The 17,215-nt window shown below is 67.5% G+C and overlaps 1 protein-coding gene across 12 annotated transcripts in view; it reads right to left on the reverse strand.

Annotated features, from left to right (window-relative positions):
• Nucleotides 1–17,215, reverse strand: part of KCNT1 (potassium sodium-activated channel subfamily T member 1) — a 70,208-nt gene that overhangs the window by 23,858 nt on the left and 29,135 nt on the right. For all 12 annotated transcript variants that reach the window (XM_067742698.1, XM_067742697.1, XM_067742695.1 and 9 more), the window contains 8 exons: nt 6,855–6,934; nt 6,260–6,359; nt 2,732–2,788; nt 1,324–1,372; nt 1,185–1,244; nt 939–1,013; nt 789–872; nt 3–97 (listed from right to left, as the gene is read on the reverse strand). In XM_067742698.1, coding sequence (XP_067598799.1) covers nt 3–97; nt 789–872; nt 939–1,013; nt 1,185–1,244; nt 1,324–1,372; nt 2,732–2,788; nt 6,260–6,359; nt 6,855–6,934 — 600 coding nt within the window. The remainder of the gene's footprint in view (nt 1–2; nt 98–788; nt 873–938; nt 1,014–1,184; nt 1,245–1,323; nt 1,373–2,731; nt 2,789–6,259; nt 6,360–6,854; nt 6,935–17,215) is intronic.

A 17,215-nucleotide genomic window follows, 5' to 3' on the forward strand; every position in this document is an offset into this window, starting at 1 on the left:
ACCCCGTGAAGACCAGGCACAGCAGGGTGCAAAAGAGGATGAGGACCTGGTTGAACATGGCCGACTGGGTGCGCAGGATGGCTCGGTGGAAGTCGTTCTGCGGGAAGTGGTGCTATCAGGGGCAGAGCAGGGACTGGTCGGAGCCCAGGGCCCACCCCCACCCCACCCCCACCCCACCCCCGCCCCGTACGTCCCAGATGCACGAGAATGAATGAACGGGGCGGGGGGGGGGGGGGGGGGGGGCGGGAGGGCGTGGCCGCGGCTCCACCTGACCTCAGCGCTCTGCCTCCCCGTCCAGCCTCTGCCACGCCAGGGGAGGACCCGGGGCGCAGGCCAGAGGCCGTGACCTCAGCGCCGTCACCTCACTTTGCAGTGGGGAAGGAGGTGAGCCGAGGGAGCCTGGGCTGGGGAGGGGCAACCTGGGAGAAAACAGTCGTCGCGCCGCCTGCCGACAGGGGCCTCGCTCAGACCTCAGCGCAGGGCCTGCCGTGGCCCCATGTCGGGGCAGGGGCAGGGACAGGCCTGGGTGCCTCTCCCGGGGCATCAGGGCTGGGGCCCCGGCTGGTCAGGAAGGAGGTGTGAGGGCATCTCGTGGTGACAGAGACACGTCTGTCCACCGGTCAGCCCGGCCTCCTGGGCACCAAAGGAAGCTGGCCAGCTCCCCACAGGGCCAGGGCATGGCGAGCTGTGCCCTGGGGTCCTGGGGGCCTCGCAGAGGTGAAGCGGGAGGGGAGGGGCCGGGCAGGGGGGAGCCCACCCTGCCCGGAGCTGCCCGGCCCGCGGCTCACAATCATGTTCTCCAGGGCGTGCTTGGCCAGCCAGCAGTTCAGAAACACCGGGATGAACAGGTTCCGCAGCGGCGGCCAGAATATCTGCGGAGGAGACGGGTCAGGGGGCGCGGGCTCGGCGGCCCCTCCCCCAGCTGGCGGCTCACGCACCGTGATGATGAAGGGCAGCGTGTTGATCATCTCCAGGACGAAGGCCACGCGGAAGATCTGCTCCCAGATGTTGCCCTGGGGAGCCAGGGGGGTGGGCGTCAGAGCAGGTGGGCGGGGAGGGGGCCAGGGAGGGGTGTGGGGGGAGGGGTGTGGGAGGGGTGTGGGGGGAGGGGTGTGGGAGGGGTGCGGGGGAGGGGTGCGGGGAGGGGTGCGGGGGAGGGCAGGGCCAGGCCTGGGGGCACTTACTTTGTAGCTGAGGTAAGTGAGGAGCGTGGTCTCCAGGAAGCTGACGGCGGCCACGGTGACCTGGGGCGGGGAGGGGCCGGAGCCTCTGAGCGGGGCCGGGGCAGGCAGGGCCCCCCAGAGCCGTGCTGCCTCCACTCACCTGAGTGGCCCACAGAGCCGTCTTCCTCTCCACCCACAGGATGGGGGCCCTGGGGAGAGAGGGAGGTGAGCCCTGGGCCTCTACTGACCGCAGGCTGCTGCTTGAGCTGGACGGAGGGCAGCAGCCTTGCTCTCGGAGGGGCCGGGGGCAGGAGGGAAGGGGAGGTGCCCGGGGAAAGGGGGCCCCAGGGCGGGGCCTGTGAGGCCAGGGCCTAAGCGGGCTGCCCTGGGGACGGGCCGTGGGCTCAGAGTCCGCAGCTGGCCCAGGTGGCCTCCCCTTCTCGTCTGGGCTCCCGGGGACAGGCTCCTACGCCCGTCCCCGCAGGGGCAGGGGTGCTGGCCATCACGCTCCCCGGTTTCCGACCTCAGGTCCTCGTCCATAACCCAGCAGGGGAGGGGAGTGACTTGGGTGGGGGTGTCCCTGCCCAGACGCAGCCCCAGGACAAAGGCTGCGGCGAGACCAGCAGCAGGGGTCGGGTGGCCGTGCTCAGTGCAGAGCCAGACCCCAGACGGCCAAGGCCCTGACCCCCGTGGGCCCCTGTGGGGTGGGAGGGCCCCCGCCGCAGTGGAGGCGTTGGGCTGTTGTTTCCTCGGCCGAGGGACACAGACTCTGAAATCCCCGGGCCTTCAGGGCTGCTTGGACGAGAGCTGGGCCCGGGCTCAGGAGCTGCCCTGGCCGCCACTCCGAGGCACAGGCCCAGAAAGGAGAGGCTTCCAGGGCCGGGTGTGAAGGGAGGGGCTGGCGTGTCCCTTCCACCCCAGCTGTGCGTGCCTTCCAGGGACAGGGCGACCGGGCCAGAGCGGGAGAAGCTGCGGAGCTGGGGACACAGTGCTCAGGGTCTGGTACGTTGGGTCCTGCTGCCGCCAAGTACCAGGACTGCTCTGCGAGGCTGGGCCGGGGGTGCCAGGGGAGGGGCGTAGGTGCAGGCTAAGGCCAAAGGGGGGCTCTGGGTTTGGGGAGGCTGGGAGGGAGAAGCTTCCATCAAGAAGGCGGCCAAAGCCCTGGGACACATCCTGGCCTGTGGACCGGGCGCCCCGCCGCTCTGGCGTCACTTCCCCCTGCCCGACTGGGCGCCTGCTCTCTTTGGCTAAAGGGCCGTGAGTTGCAGAGGCAGTGATCGACCCCCCGGCAGGCCCTCGCTGCATCTCTCCTCCCACCCACGGTCCGTGAGGGCTGGGCCAGGCCGGCTGCTGCTGACCCTGCTGTCACTCTTAGATTGCTCCCGGGCCTCAGGGGCTGTACGCTGAGGGGCCATCCCGCCACTGCCCGCTGCTTGGCCAGGGCCTGGGGGTCCCAGGAGGGTCACGGGCTGCGGCTGGGCATCTATCCTGGGGGGCTGGGCAGTGTCACCCTCTGTCCACCCGACCCGGCCCTGGGCCTCTGAGTGGGAGCTGGGTGGCAAACTCACCAATTGATCTCGGAGGACGACTCGTTGAAGGTGTAATTCTGCTTCGGGCAGCCCCAGCTGTGGAGAGACGGAGCTGGCCGGCCACGGCCCCTCCCAGCACCGCCCCCGAAGGGACCAGACCCTTCCCAGGGTTGCCACGGGCCTAGGGCATATGGGGGGCACACTCTCCCCAACCAGGGCCAGGCCCCCACAACTCAGACAGGCGTCTGTATTCTAACACCTGGGGGACAGGCAGCTGCTCGCACCCTGCAGACGCTCCTGGAGGATCTCTAACAGCTGAGGGGCAGGCCGGGTGAGGAGAACACAAGAGGTGAGCCCAGGAGGGAGTGGGGATTCCACCCGGGCTGCCAGCAGAGAAAGGGCTGCGCGTGGCCAGCGACGGACCCTGCAGCACTCAGGGCCTCCCGGAGGCCAGAGCTGCCGAAACAAGGCCGGGCGATGTGCGCGAGACACGCAGAAGAGCTGAGCTCCTGCCCCGCGGTGCCGGCTCCGAGACACAGGTCCCTGAGTCACTCCCGAGGACAAGCCTCCCCACGCCACCTGGATGCCCACTGGGAGGGTGGCGGGGCCTGGCAGACGTGCTAGTTCTGCCCCAGATTACAAGCAAAGCCAGGGTCACTGGCCAACAGGACCTCGCTCTCACAGAGCCCCATGGTGACGGGCAGCTGCCTCCTCCTTTTTCTCAACTGACGCACTTCCTCCTAAGCCTGAGCCTGTGGTTGCAAACTCAATGCCCACAGTGGCCGCCAGCCCCCCTCCATCCCGCCGCCCTCCATCCATCCATCCATCCATCCATCCATCCATCCATCCATCTATCCACCCATCCAGCCACCCTCCATCCAGCCACCCTCCATCCATCCATCCATCCATCCATCCATCCATCCATCCATCTATCCACCCATCCAGCCACCCTCCATCCAGCCACCCTCCATCCATCCACCCTCCATCCAGCCACCCACACATCCAGCCACCCTCCCATCCAGCCACCCTCCATCCGTCCACCCTCCCATCCGTCCACCCACACATCCATCCATCCATCCAGCCAGCCGCCCTCCATCCAGCCACCCTCCATCCATCCATCCAGCCAGCCAGCCACACATCCATCCAGCCAGCCTCCATCCAGCCAGCCTCCATCCAGCCACCCTCCATCCAGCCACACATCCATCCAGCCACCCACACATCCAGCCAGCCAGCCAGCCAGCCACCCTCCATCCAGCCACCCTCCCATCCGTCCACCCTCCATCCAGCCACCCTCCCATCCGTCCACCCACACATCCATCCACCCACACATCCATCCAGCCACCCTCCCATCCGTCCACCCACACATCCATCCACCCACACATCCATCCAGCCACCCTCCCATCCAGCCACCCACACATCCATCCAGCCAGCCATCCAGCCACCCTCCCATCCAGCCACCCTCCATCCAGCCACCCTCCCATCCATCCACCCTCCCATCCAGCCACCCACACATCCATCCATCCATCCATCCACCCTCCCATCCAGCCACCCTCCCATCCAGCCACCCTCCCATCCGTCCACCCACACATCTGTCCATCCAGCCAGCCAGCCACCCTCCCATCCGTCCACCCACACATCCATCCATCCAGCCAGCCAGCCACCCTCCCATCCAGCCACCCTCCATCCAGCCACCCTCCATCCAGCCACCCTCCCATCCAGCCACCCTCCCATCCGTCCACCCACACATCTGTCCATCCAGCCAGCCAGCCACCCTCCCATCCGTCCACCCACACATCCAGCCAGCCAGCCAGCCAGCCACCCTCCCATCCAGCCACCCGCCATCCAGCCACCCTCCCATCCAGCCACCCTCCCAGCCACCCTCCCATCCAGCCACCCTCCCAGCCACCCTCCCATCCAGCCACCCACACATCCATCCACCATCCTTACATCACCCACCCATACACCCACCTCTCATCCACCATCCACCTTCTATCCACTCATTTATCCACCCACCCATCCACCTGCCATCTATCCACCCATCCATCCAGCGTCCTTACATCATCCACACATACACCCTCTCATCCGCCATCCACCTTTCTATCCACCCACCCACCCATCCATCCTCCTTCTATCCACTCATCCGTCCACCCAGTCATCCATTATCCATCCATCTCTTCATCCCTCCATCCATCCACCCACCTGTCCATCCATCCCACGCATACATCTACCAGCGCCCCCCTCACCCATCCATTCGCTCTCCCACCCACCCGTCATGTGCCAGGTGCTGTGCAATGAATACAACAGAGCCGGTCCCTGTGGGAATGTAAAGCCACATGTCCCAGACGCCTCTGGGAGTAGGAGAAGGTGGGATGAACCCAGGAAAGTGCTTGGAGAGTCAGAACCCCGGTTTCCTTCTCAAACCACCACGGTGGGATCTGTCCTCCTGCACTCCCGATGAAGACAGGAGATCTGTTCTCAGGAGTGGGTGAGGGTCTGGCCTGGGGAACCCACCCCGCTGCACGTGGCGGGGAGGTAACTACAAGCTTGCACTGTGAACTTTGACCCTGGCCTCCTTCCCAGCTCAGCGGGCAGGAGCCCAGGGGCCAGGCCTTACCCTGCAGGGAAGAGGGGAAGGATCTGCCCTGAGGAGCCAGGCAGACCCAGGGGACGGTGGTGACCAACTGGCCACACACCCTGACCACAGGGCCCTCGGCCTCCGAGAGCCCAACCTTAGTGTGAGTGGCCAGACGCTTGAGGAAGTCCCTTCAGCGTGAGCTCGGAGGAGCAGAGACTGAGCAGAAGGGGGGACTGTAAGAAAGGAAAGCGGTTCAGACAAACCCGAGTGCTGGTGGCAGGGCGCCTGCAGGGGGAGCGGCGCTTGGAGATGACGCGTTCTCAGAAATCAGAAAACACAAGAGCAGAGGTGAAACTCTCAACCAGAGGCTGGAGAGAAAGCTGGAGAGACCCCCAGACAGAGCAAAAGAGGGAAGCAGTACCGTTCCAGAACCTTCCAGAACCCCACATCTGGGTATGAGGGAGTCCAGAGAGGCTCCCGGAGCAGATGGGGAGGTGGGCCGGGAGGGGCAAGGGGAACCGGGTGGAGCCCCAAGAAAGAGGCACACCTCTGCCCTGCACCGCGAGACTCACGACCTCCCCCCACCGAGGCCTGGCACCCCTGCCTGCCCAGCAGGAGATGCTGAGCGACCCAGAGCCCCTCGCTGAGACCCCCTGCCCCGCGCACCCCTGGGCGAGCAGGGAAGGGGCATCCCAGACCCCCAAGGAGAGCTCTGTCCAGGTCCGGGTGTGGCTGCAAACGCAGCCGTCGTCCACGACAAGGACACCCTTCTGCCCATGCTGAGCCGGCTGGTCAGCTGGAGCCTGAGGGTGGCATCCTGGCCACGGCTCTGTTGGGGAGGGGTACTGGGTGGGGGCCCATGGGGGAAGGAAGGCCTCCCCAAGGCCCTGGGCACAGGGCGCCGGGCACGGACCCCTGTGCGGACCCCATCGGCCTCTGTAACGGCAGAGGGCCCACAGGAAGGCCCAGCCCCGGGCCCGCAGGTCACCCACCATCCGATCCCCAGGGCCGGGTCGTCCAGCAGGACGCGGACAATGTAGAGCAGGCAGGTCAGCAGCTTCAGGGAGAAGTTGAGCAGCCGGATCCTCAGGCCTGTGGGGGCGGGACGGTGGTCAGGGCTCCGGACGGGCCGGGGTCCCAGCCCGCACGCCGCCCTCTGCACCTGGGCCTCCGCACCGGCTGCCCCGCCAGCACTGACGGGGTGGCTCTGCTGCGCCGGCCTCTGAGAGGCTTCACCCTGTCCCGCCTCACGGACGTGGTACAGAGGGCTCCCGGGGCTGGTGTCACCGGTGGGGGGGGGGGGTGAGGGGAGCAATGGACAGACTGACGGACCAGGACCCACGGGCACCTCCGCACCCCATCTTGCATCCCAGGGGGCCAAGCTCCTGCTGGGATGCAGGTGGAAGGTACCCGCAGTGGGAGGGTGGGGCCACACGGAGGGGCCAGGGAGCCCCTCGGGGTGAAGGGCCTGAGACGGTGCCACCCGGCTGCCAGGGGCGGCGGGTCCCCACAGGGTGGAACGTGGTACGGGCCGGAGGTGAGGGGCACTCCCGCCGCCCTGCCCCCCACCCCGAAGGCCCCACTCACTGGATCTTTGGTTTTTGATGAAGAACAGCTTAAGTCTCTCCTTGAAGGTGTTCTCGTTGACGTAGAACTCCACCTGGACCCTGGGGGGCAGGCAGGAAGGAGTGGGCCCGGGGCCAGCGGGGGCTGCAGCCCAAAGCCCCCCACACGGCGGGCCCCTCCCCGCTGCCAGAGCAGGGTCAGCGCTGCCACCTCGGACAGAAGGCCCTGGCTGCCACATCCCCACGGGCCCCCAGCGGACCTGCCCACCGGCTGCCGCCTTCTCAGTGCCCAAGGACCTCCAGGCCCCGCAGAGGTGTATGCTCACAGGCCCCCAGCCTGGGCTGTCACGGCAGCCACCAGGATTACATGTGGCCTGTGTAGCCCTTGGCTCAAAACATGCCGTATCATTAGTATAGAATGTTCCAGAAGCCAATGGTCAGCTGCTTTGTCTGGAGGCCCCTGGTGGTTGAGCCTGGAGACTTGCTGCAGCCCGCGGGATGGTCGAGGCAAACAGGCCGGCAGTGGGCCCCCTCCCTGGATGACCCCCAGATGCCCTGAGCCCCTGCCCGGGCTCCCAGCATCCTGGGAACAGACCACACGGACTGGCAGGATTTTGCTGTCGAACGAGGAGGCAGGGGGTGGGGATGGCCCGTCTGGTCACTAGGGACCCGGAGGCCACGGGCCGCTGCCCCCGCCTTGGCCGCGAGCCCGCTGTGGCCGGCATGCTGGCTAGGCGAGGGCTTAACGTTCCACCATAACGGAAACTCCAGTGTTGACAGCACGACAACGACCCTGTAGCCAGGTTCCCGCGGTGGGAATGGTCCAGCCCCGCTTCTCCCTTGCCGGGTGGGGGCCCTGGGGCGCGGCTGCCTTGCTCTGGGTTAGCACCTGGCATCTGCCACACGGCCTCCGTTCCAAGCTGCATCTGCCCCACTGGCAGGTGGGTCTCAGGACCCCACAAGCAGCCCATGGGCATCACTGTGGCCAGTCCTCACCCCCTGACCAGACAGAGCCACCAAGAGCCCGGGATTTGGGGCGGGGCTTTTGACCGGAAACGCCTGGTCCAGATGCCGTGCCCTGTGCCTCTCCTCACCCAGATGTCAGGTAGAGGCGGCCCCGCCACCCTCAGGGATGGTGTGTGGGTGTGATAAGACTGTCCAGGTGAGGCAGCTGCTCAGGCACACTCTGTGTGAAGACCGTGACACAGGAGGCAGAGGAGCTGAGCACCCTGAAGGCAGAGTAGTGCTACCCAGAGGCACCCTGGAGGGCTGCATGTAGGAGGTGGCGGTTGAGCAGATGGGATGCAGGACAGTGGTCCACAGGCAGAGGTGAGGCGCACGCTGGCCCAGGTCCCTGCTCCCCACCCCTACCTCCCTGTCGTCGTCCACCAGGGTGGAGGGCTGTGAACGTTCTCCCCCTCTGACCAGGCTCCAGCTCCTATCGATGCAGAAATTCATGCCGCTGTCACCTTGGAAGTTCAATGGCACTGCTCTGCCTGCGGCTGGCTGCCCCAGCATCTCCACGAAGCGTTTAAGCCTGTTCTAGGCAGAGTGTGTGATACAGACTTGGTGTTGGCAGCAGCCGTCTGGACCTCCCCTGGTGATGGGCCCACGGGAGGGGGCTTGGGCAGAGCCCCAGCACCTCCCTGACCTTTGCCGGCTCGGGGGCCCTGGCCTGACCACAGCGGCCCCCGCTGCTCACAGGGCTCAAGAAGGGCCCGGGGGAGGAGCTGGTGGCGTGGCCCTTCCCCACTCTCAGGTCCCGGTGCAGGGCGGTCAGCACCCCAGGACACCCCACTGCACACTGTACCCAACGCACCCCACTGCACACAACATCCCAATATACCCACCGTACTCCAGCACATCTCTGCGTACCCCACTGCACCCTAGCGCACCCACTGTACACAGCAGCTCAGCACGCTCCTCATGTCCCAGTATAGCCCTGTGCACACCACTGTACCCCAGTGCACCCGGTGTACACTGCACCCCAGCACATCTCAGCGTGCGCTGTACCTTGGTACACCCACTGTACTCTAGTATATCTGTGTACCCCACTGCACACTACACCCCAGGATACCCTACTGTACCCCAACGCATCCACTGTACACTGCACCCCAGCACGCCCCACTGGACCTGAACCCCAACCTCCTCTGCAGGTGCTACCCAGAGCCGGGTTGCGGGAATCCGAGGGTCCCTCTGGGGAGTTGGTCAAATGCCTTCTCTCTGAAGGAGCAGCTCAGACAAGCCAGGCTGGGCCTGGGCCAGGTCAGGGGGCAGACGCCCCTCGGCGGTGCCCACGTGTCCCGAGGGACCACTCCCCCACCGTCCTGCCCTGCACAGAGAAGTCTCAAGGAGGGGTCCCCAGCCCTTGTGCCCCTCCACTCGGGTACCCCCTTCCTGGTCCTCACCTGGCCAGCAAGGCCCAGCTCGGCCCACGTGGCGGGTGTGCGTGGCTGGTGGCCGAGTCTCCCACCTTCCTCCTCAGCCTCCCGGGGACCTGCCCCCCCGTGCACCACGCCCCCAGCCCGCATGCCTCTCACGGCGGCTGCCGCTGCTGCCCCCGCAAGTCCCCGCCCAGGCCCAGGGGTCAGGACTGCCAACTGGGACTGGTCACGCCCCAGACATGGAACCCGTCAGCCCCCTGCCCGGGCGGCTGTGGACACCCATCTGGACAGGCCCCCCCGGCCCCGGGCGCTCTCCACGCGGGAGGAGAGAAAGGGGTGGGGGGTGGCGGAGCCCGGCCGAGACTCGGCCCCGGGAGGTCGAGCCTGGGTGCCCAGGGAAATCCACGGAGCCGCGTCCGCTTTTAATTTTTCACGAGCTTCTCCCACCACAGAAAGTAAGTTACAAGCTTTCCGTTTACTCTGAAGTGCAGGTGCAACGGGTGTGATTCAGCTGCAGGATGTGCTCTTGGCTCCGCAAGTTGCTGGGGGACGCGGCCACGCCGGGGTCACGGACCGTCTGGCCTGGCAGAGCCCCGCCCCTCCCACTCAGACAGGTGGCCCCACCTGTCTGAGCCTCGGCCGCCTCACCTGGGGCTCGGGCGGCTGCCACGGGCATCCGGAGGGAGCCTGGCAGGGCTGCCGCGACCGTGGAGAAGTTAACACGGTCCTCTCTGTGCCTCAGGTCCTCCCTCGTAAAGTCCAGGTAGGTGTTGGTTTTCAGAGAGAGGATGAAGTGAGAGACGGCCACGCCCGTGGCCCGGGCCCGGCGCCCACCAGCTCGGTGCGAGCGATCGGGGCTGGACCTGCTCTGAGCCTGACTTTGGTCCACACCCACCACTCACATCACCCAGGAGAGACGGCCCGTGCCATAGACCCACGTGTATGGCTGCCGGCCACCAGCTGTGGCTTGAGGCCCTGTGGCGGCCCCGCGGTGGAGCCGGTGCCCAGGCCCACAGGAAGCCGCTCTGGGGAGCGGAAGAGGGCTGCGTGGGGGCCCAGAGCCAGGAGCCGGCTACGAGCTCACAGGGCGACAGCCCGGCAAACAGCTCGAGAGCCAGGCGAGGGCAGACAAGGGGTCCACTCCGTCTGCACCCGCTCGCATGCGTTCACCCGCTCCTTCGGCAGGACGCCCGGCGGGGAGGCCTGGGCACACCGCGGGGCCCCTGCTGCCCGCTGCCCGGGGTGCAGGAAGGTCTGCGGCACTGGGCAGGCCTGGTCACGGGGCCCCGCGGCTTCTGAGAGCCCCGGCCTCAGACAGTCCCTGGGGTACCCCCTGCGGTTCGGCCATAAGCCCCGAGGACTGGACAGGCCAAACCCACTCCCTGTCCCGGGACAGTCCCGAGCCCTGCTCCCTTCTGTCCGCCATGGAGTGAGCAGCTCTCAGGCTGGCGAGGACGGCGGTGCAGGCTGGGCAGCTGGAGGGCCATGTCCCCAAGCCCGGCCGCAGGGCTTCTCGGAGAGGTCCCGCCAGCCCCGTCCTTACACACATGGAAACTGAGGCCCACCCAGGCTGCATGCTGCCTCAGGTCACCCAGTGGTCAGAGGAGACAGGGCTCTGGACTCCCTGGGTCTCCCGAGTTTCAGGGGCATAGGAGTCAGGTCCCCGCAGGCGGCCTGGCCCATCCCCACTCGGCTTGCGTTCACTGCCGGTGTGCAGGGTCTTGCCCACGCTGGGGTGGCCCAGAGGAGGCCCCCTCGTGCCGGCAGAGCAGCTTGAACTCCACCCACCCACCCACCCCCACCCGCCAACCAGGACCGGACCTGCCAGGCGAGGGCAGGTGGAAGAAGGGGCTGCAGCTCTCCCTGCTGACCGGCAGCTGACCGGCAGGCTGCGGGCGTGGCCTTCCAGGGATTCCCGGCAGGCAGCTCTGGCACAGATGGCCTGTGCCGGGAAGCGGCAAACGCAGGGCCGGGCGGCTGGTCCTGGTGGGACACCAGGCACACGGCTGTGGGGAGGCCCACCCGCCCGGCCGTGCCAGCCTTGAACTCACAAGGGGCCGACGTCTGGCGGCCTTCTTCCCGGTCTACTGCTGTGTGCCGGTGGCTCTCCAGCAGGTGCCCGGGAGCTCCACGCAGGAGGCCACGGAGCCCCGGGCGAGATGCAAGAGCAGGGCCGGGGCCCAACTGCCAAGGCCGAGGCCGCGGCTACTCTGCGAACGGGCAGAGCCCCTGACCCGCCCTGCTCCCGGGCAGTGGCAGGTCCCAGGGTGGGCGGGCAAGGAGCCGGGCTGGGTTGGGTTTGGAGGTGGGGCCCTCAGGCGGACGGGCTGCGGACGGGCTGCTCTGCCCCAGCTGCAGCCTCGCCTGTGGGGGCATCGGGGGCACAGGCTCTCCTGCAGCTCCTCCCACGGAACAGGCTGGGGCACAGGCCGCCCGCCGTCCCACGTCAGCCCACGGCCATGCGCCTCCCCTCTGCCACTCGGCCCTCCCGGTGCCTGGCACACCGAGGAGAGCAAAGGCTCCGGGTGACCTCTCAAACCAACAGACGGCGCCGTCCTGGGCCTCCCCAGTCCAAGAGAGCGTCCTTGTACTGGCGCCTTGGCTCGGTCAGGGGCCCTGGTGAGCCTCCTTGGGCCTCCGAGGGCCCAGGGACGTTTGCTTTGCCCGTGACAATGCAATTCTGGGGCAGCAGGACCCCAGCCTCGGCCCCTCAGGTGGCCGCAATCGTCCACATCCTCCCACGGTCTCAGACCCGCTCCTGGTGGGGCTGGGAGAGCCCTGCGGTGGAGGAGGTACCTTCCCCCTCCTGTTACCCACCGCACCACCGCTGGGGGGCTGAGGCCCAGGGCAGCTCCCAGGCTCCTGCCGGCGGCGTAACAGCGCAAAGCCTCGGGCTGCAGGGGGCGGCGCGGGGAAGCCCTGCGCGTGCGGTGGTGGCCAATGTCGACGGTGTTAATTAACGAGACTAAAAACCAGGCCCCAGTCGGTGGCCACACTGGACGCCGTGGGTGTGAGCAGGTGGGGGGCTCTTTCCCAGGAACGCCCCCAATGGGGCTGCTGAGGGCGCTTGGGTACCCCGACCTCAAAGCACCCTCTGCTTGACCTAAATCCTGACTGAAGCCAGGAAAAGCCTGGCAGGGCTCACGGTGGGGCAGCCGAGCCAGGTGCCTGTGGGTCCGGACGGTCACCAGCGGTCACCTGTACGCCTGTCCCCACGTAGGCACCACGGCAGGGGTCCCTGCTCCCTCCCGAGGGCTGTGGTCACAACCTGTGGGGTGTTCGCCTCCGGACGCCCCCGTCTCCTACCCCCAGGCTCCGCCCCAGGAAGCGCCACCCGAGGCCCAGCAGCAGCGGCCGTGTCCCCGCTCCCACCCGGCTGCAGGGCAGATGCTGTGGCCGGAGCGGGCCCTCCCCCTGGGCTGGCACGGCTCGAGCTGCCCTCCCTCCCCGGGCCTGCCAGGGGCTGGGAGGCCACCTGTGAGCCAAGCACTTCCTGAGACGGAGAGGAGTCCAGGCTGAAATCTTCCAGGTGAAGCCTGGGGACGGAATGGAGTGGACACATCAATGCGGACGGATGGACAGACAGAGGGCCTGGGCTCCTGGACCAGGTGTGGGCAGGGACACATAGGGAGGACGCGGGCAGGGTCCGAGGGAAGCAGGGGTGCGCCCGTGCGCACACTCCCGACGGGGCCTGGCGCCCTCGGCACCCGCACAGCGGCACAGTGCGCGCGGCAGTGCGGCATACGTGCCCCGTCCCGCCCGGGGCGGGACGGGGTGACCGCTAGACCTGGGAGACCGCACGCGGGATGGGCACCCGCCTGTGGCCAGGTGAGCGGCAGGACCGCAGGTCTGGCGAGGGCTTACCGCACTGTTCGGCACTAAGCCCGCCCCAGGCCCTGCGTGACCCCGGTGTCCAGGAAGCAGCACCGTCAGCCACCCTCTGACACCCAGGAAGCTGATGGCCGCAAGAGGCGGGCCCCACACAGGGCCACTGGCTGGACGACCTCTGCTGGGCTCCCCCGCCCTCTACAGGCCACTGCACCCCCTGCCCTGCCCCTCGGCTTCCTGGGTGACAAGGCAGGCCAGTGCTTTTAGGGACCCCCAGGGGCAACCCCTCTACTGGGCCAGCAACACACACCTGCTGCCCTTTGGGCGGCCTGGCCTAGGGCTCTACCAGACTGACCACAGCCAGATGACACCAAGGTGGGCGTGGCCTGTGCCGACCTGGGAGGGAGGCTGGGAGGAAGAGGCTGGTGGGAGCTGCCAGACTGCCCGTGTTGGGGCGGAGTAGGGAGGGGGGCACAGAGGGTCTGCTCTTTGCTGGTGACGCACCCACCTGGGGCCTGCTTCTCCGCAGAGGGCTTCACGGGGCCTCTCTTTCAATTCTTAAAGCAAACATCTTCCAGAAGGGGAAACCAAGGTTCAGAGAGGACCACTGCCTCCCTAAGACCACAGGCGGGGAGGGGGGAGCGGCCTGCCTGCCTGCCTGTGCAGGGCCCTCTGGGTGGGACCCCCGGCCTACAACTCCTGGTGCCCCGGCGGGTGAGGTCTTGGGCGGGTGTGGTGTGGGGCTGGGCGCTGCAGAGAGCAGGGGAAACCTGGGCTTAACTGGGCCCAGATTCTGCGTGTTTATCCAGCTCAGGTTCCCTCTGGCCTGGGCGCTGCCCCCAGTGCTGAGTCGGGCGACAGCTGCACCCAGGGTGGCAGGAACCTGGCAGGACCAGAGCCGGTCACAGCGGACCAGGAACTTGCTGAGAGCGGGTGAGGGGCGCCGGCAGGAGAGGACAGGTCGGGAGAGGGAGACTCGCCCTGTTTCTGGAGGGGGCGGGCACATGAAAGTGCAGATCTGCAGGGGAGGAGGGGCGGGGGAGGCCCGAGGGTCCTGGGGAGAACAGCACGAGGGCAGGGCCGCGCTGGAGCCGCCCGAGGGGGAGCCGGAGCTGGAGGAGGCGGCCACGCGTTGGGCTCAGAGCACGCGGGGAGGGCGGGCTCGGGCCCCCAGAGCAAAGTGCACAGCTGGTCCTGGGCTGGCCAAGCCGGTGTTCCCTGCAGCCCTTGCTTCCTGCCCTCCCCGGCCCCCCGCAGTCCACAGACGGCCCCAGGGCTCTGCAAAGGCGGGGCCTGACCGCCGCCGCCCCCGCGCGTCCTTGGTGGGCAGCCAGGCTCAGAGGGGCCGCCCTGAGTCAGGGCCCTGGGTGTACGGGCGCCCCCCAGCGGCCACTCTCTGAAGCTGCCGCCCGGGTCTCCGGGCGATTTCAACCCCCGCCCAGGCCCTGCAGCAGCCGCACTGGCCCCGCCCAGGCCCCACCCCTGACTGCACCCCGCCCCCAAGGCCCCACCCCACCTGTGGGCCTTTGCACGAAGACCCCGCGGCTGGAGCTCCCCCTCTCTCCCCACAAACCTTCTCGTCAACCCAGCTCTGAGCGAGCCCCTCCTTGGATGTCCCCTCTGGGTGAGGGTCCCGGGTTGGTGAGCTCCGCCCCTGAAACTACCCCTGGGGAGGGCGAAGACAGCCTCCTGGCCCAGCTTCTAGGCCTGGCCTCCTGGCGGCCTCCCACTCCCCCGTCCAGGTCCTCCTGCCTCCCCTCCCCGGGGACCCTCTTCCTGCCCTGGAGTTCCCTTGACCTCTGCGCGCGGCCTCCGGCGGGTCCTCAGAGCTCATCCTGGCCTCTGGCCTCCACTCCTCCCCTTGCCCGTGTGGCCCCATCCAAAGCCACACCCACACAAGGGTCCCCACTCCCCGGCCTGGGCTCTGCCTCCCGGACTTCTCCCCGTGGCCGTGCCTCTAGGTACCCCAAACTCAGCCGTCCACAGAGCGCTCCCCATTCCCTGCCATGACTCCCCACAACTCTCAGACCCCAGAATTCTGCCTCCTAGATCCTTCTGCAGCCCGTTCCTTCTCACCAGGGCCCCTGCCATGCCTTCCTGGCTACCCCCACGTCCCCTCCAGCAAGCCACCAGTGAGCCCCTCACTTGGGACACAACCCAAACCCAGGGGGCGGGGCCTGCTAAGTAAGCAGGCCCTTCCTCTCCAGCCTCACCTGCCCCAGCTGTCCCACCCCTCTGCATCCCTCTTCCTTCCAGGTCAGCACACCTGGCACCCGGCTAGGACCTGAGCTGTGCCTGGAAACCTCCTGCCTACACCTTCCAGTGGTTCTGTCCCCACCAGCCTGGGGCTCTGCAGGGGTGTCCCCAAAAGCCAGCACACTGCCCTGCTCTCCTGCTGGCCCCTGGCGACAGCTCCGGGCCTTGGCACCCTCACCCCATTCAGGCTCCTGGGGCCCCTCCTCCCACACACAGCTGTTGGGGCCCAAGGACTCGTCTCTCAAAGGCCAGGGGGCAGCCCACGTCCAGGGCCGAAAGCACCCCCCCTGCCACCAGTGGGGCCCCCGAACTCGGGCCCCAGTCCATGCAGGCCAGCTTTGCCGTCCCTGGCCCCGACCTGAGGCTGGACTCCTGAAGACTCGGTAGGAGGTGGGGGACTGCGCTGGGGCCCCCCAGCAGATGTGAGGCTACACGGCAGCACCCCTGGGGGCAAGGCCGCTCAGCCCCAGGGTCACTGGGGGCATGAAGGGGCCCTAGCCCAGCCGTGACCCTCCGGGAGAGTTCACTACATGGCCAGCCTCTCCCTCACTGGCTCTTCAGCTCCAAAGCTCTCAAGCGATGGTCCTTATCACCCCCCCACACCCCGGTCACGTTTCTAACGATCCCCCCACAGCGTCCAGGAGATGGGGGTGCAGTGCTTCAGGGGCAGGTGTGGGGGGCGCCCTGGGCAGGGACGAGGCCTCGTGGCCCAGCGAGCGCTGCCCCCGGCTGGCTCCAGAAGGCGCGTGCAGGATGTGGGCAGCCGCAGGAGCTGCGGCCACAGGCTCCCTCCGGCAGAGGGCAACCACCTGCCGGCTCTGGTCTTACTGGAATCTCTATCAGACTCGTGTTCCTAAGGAACAAAGCCTGCAAGTCCTCCCCTGCTCTGAAACCTGCCATGGCTCCCTACTCCCGTCCAGAGCAAACTCCACAGTGTGCATCTAACGCTTGGGGAGAGGAAGCTACAGGCGCCAGCCCTTGGTGCTGCTGGGCCAGCGATGCAGCTGCAGACACTCCCTCTACTCTGCAGAAGGAGGCTGATGAGGACCCTGAACCTCAGGGGCTGCAGGGGGACTGAGTGAGGCTGCTCACATGAAGGGTCATCAGCACAGGACTGGGGGTGGCAGGGGTGGGTATGGGAGGAGGGCTCCCTGGAGGAGGTGTCCCTGCCACCACAGCTCCCATGCTGCACTGCGGGTTCAGATGCAGCCTGGACAAGACCTGCCATGCCTCTGTCCCTGCACTGCCTGCAGGAAGAGGATGGAGCAGAGAGGAACCTGGTCTCCAGGGCCTTGGCCGGCCCTTGCCTCCCTCCTGCCCAGGGGCTGCCCATCAGCTGCGTGAGGCCACCAGGCGTGCCCGTTAGAGGCACTCTATCTCCAGCCTTAGCAGTCTCCTCCGGCAAATGGGAATGACCGCTGGGCAGTGGCCCCCAGGGGCGGCCAAGGAGCAGGAAATGGGGTTTGAGGGTGGGGAGGGGCCCAGAGGGCATGTGGCCAGCAGGAGGGGCGGGGGGAGGCTCCCCAGGCACTCTTGGTCTGCCATCTGCCAGGCTGAGTCTCTGCCAACCCCTCGCCCCAACCCTGACACGGCACAGCGCCTCCCCCAACCGCCCCAGGCTTTGGCCCTGGCTGTTTCCTCTGCCTGGAAGCCCCTGCCCATCTCCCTGTGCTCCCCCGCGAAGGGCGAGCGCCCCAGGAAGCCCCGCTCTCCCTGTCCCGGCCCAGCCTGCACCTCCCTCTACCAGGCACAGGTTTCCGCGCCCACGACATGTGCCCACACCACTGGGTCTGATTCATCTCGGTTTCCCCCGCAGCATCTAGAAGGGCTCCTGGCACAGGGCAGGGGTGGCCCTGCATTAGCCCTGCAGACTGAGCCTCAGCGCCCGCATCTGTGAAATAGGCTGTCGTCCTGC

This window comes from Pseudorca crassidens, chromosome 7 (assembly GCF_039906515.1).
Source record: "Pseudorca crassidens isolate mPseCra1 chromosome 7, mPseCra1.hap1, whole genome shotgun sequence".
Taxonomy (NCBI): Eukaryota; Metazoa; Chordata; class Mammalia; order Artiodactyla; family Delphinidae; genus Pseudorca; species Pseudorca crassidens.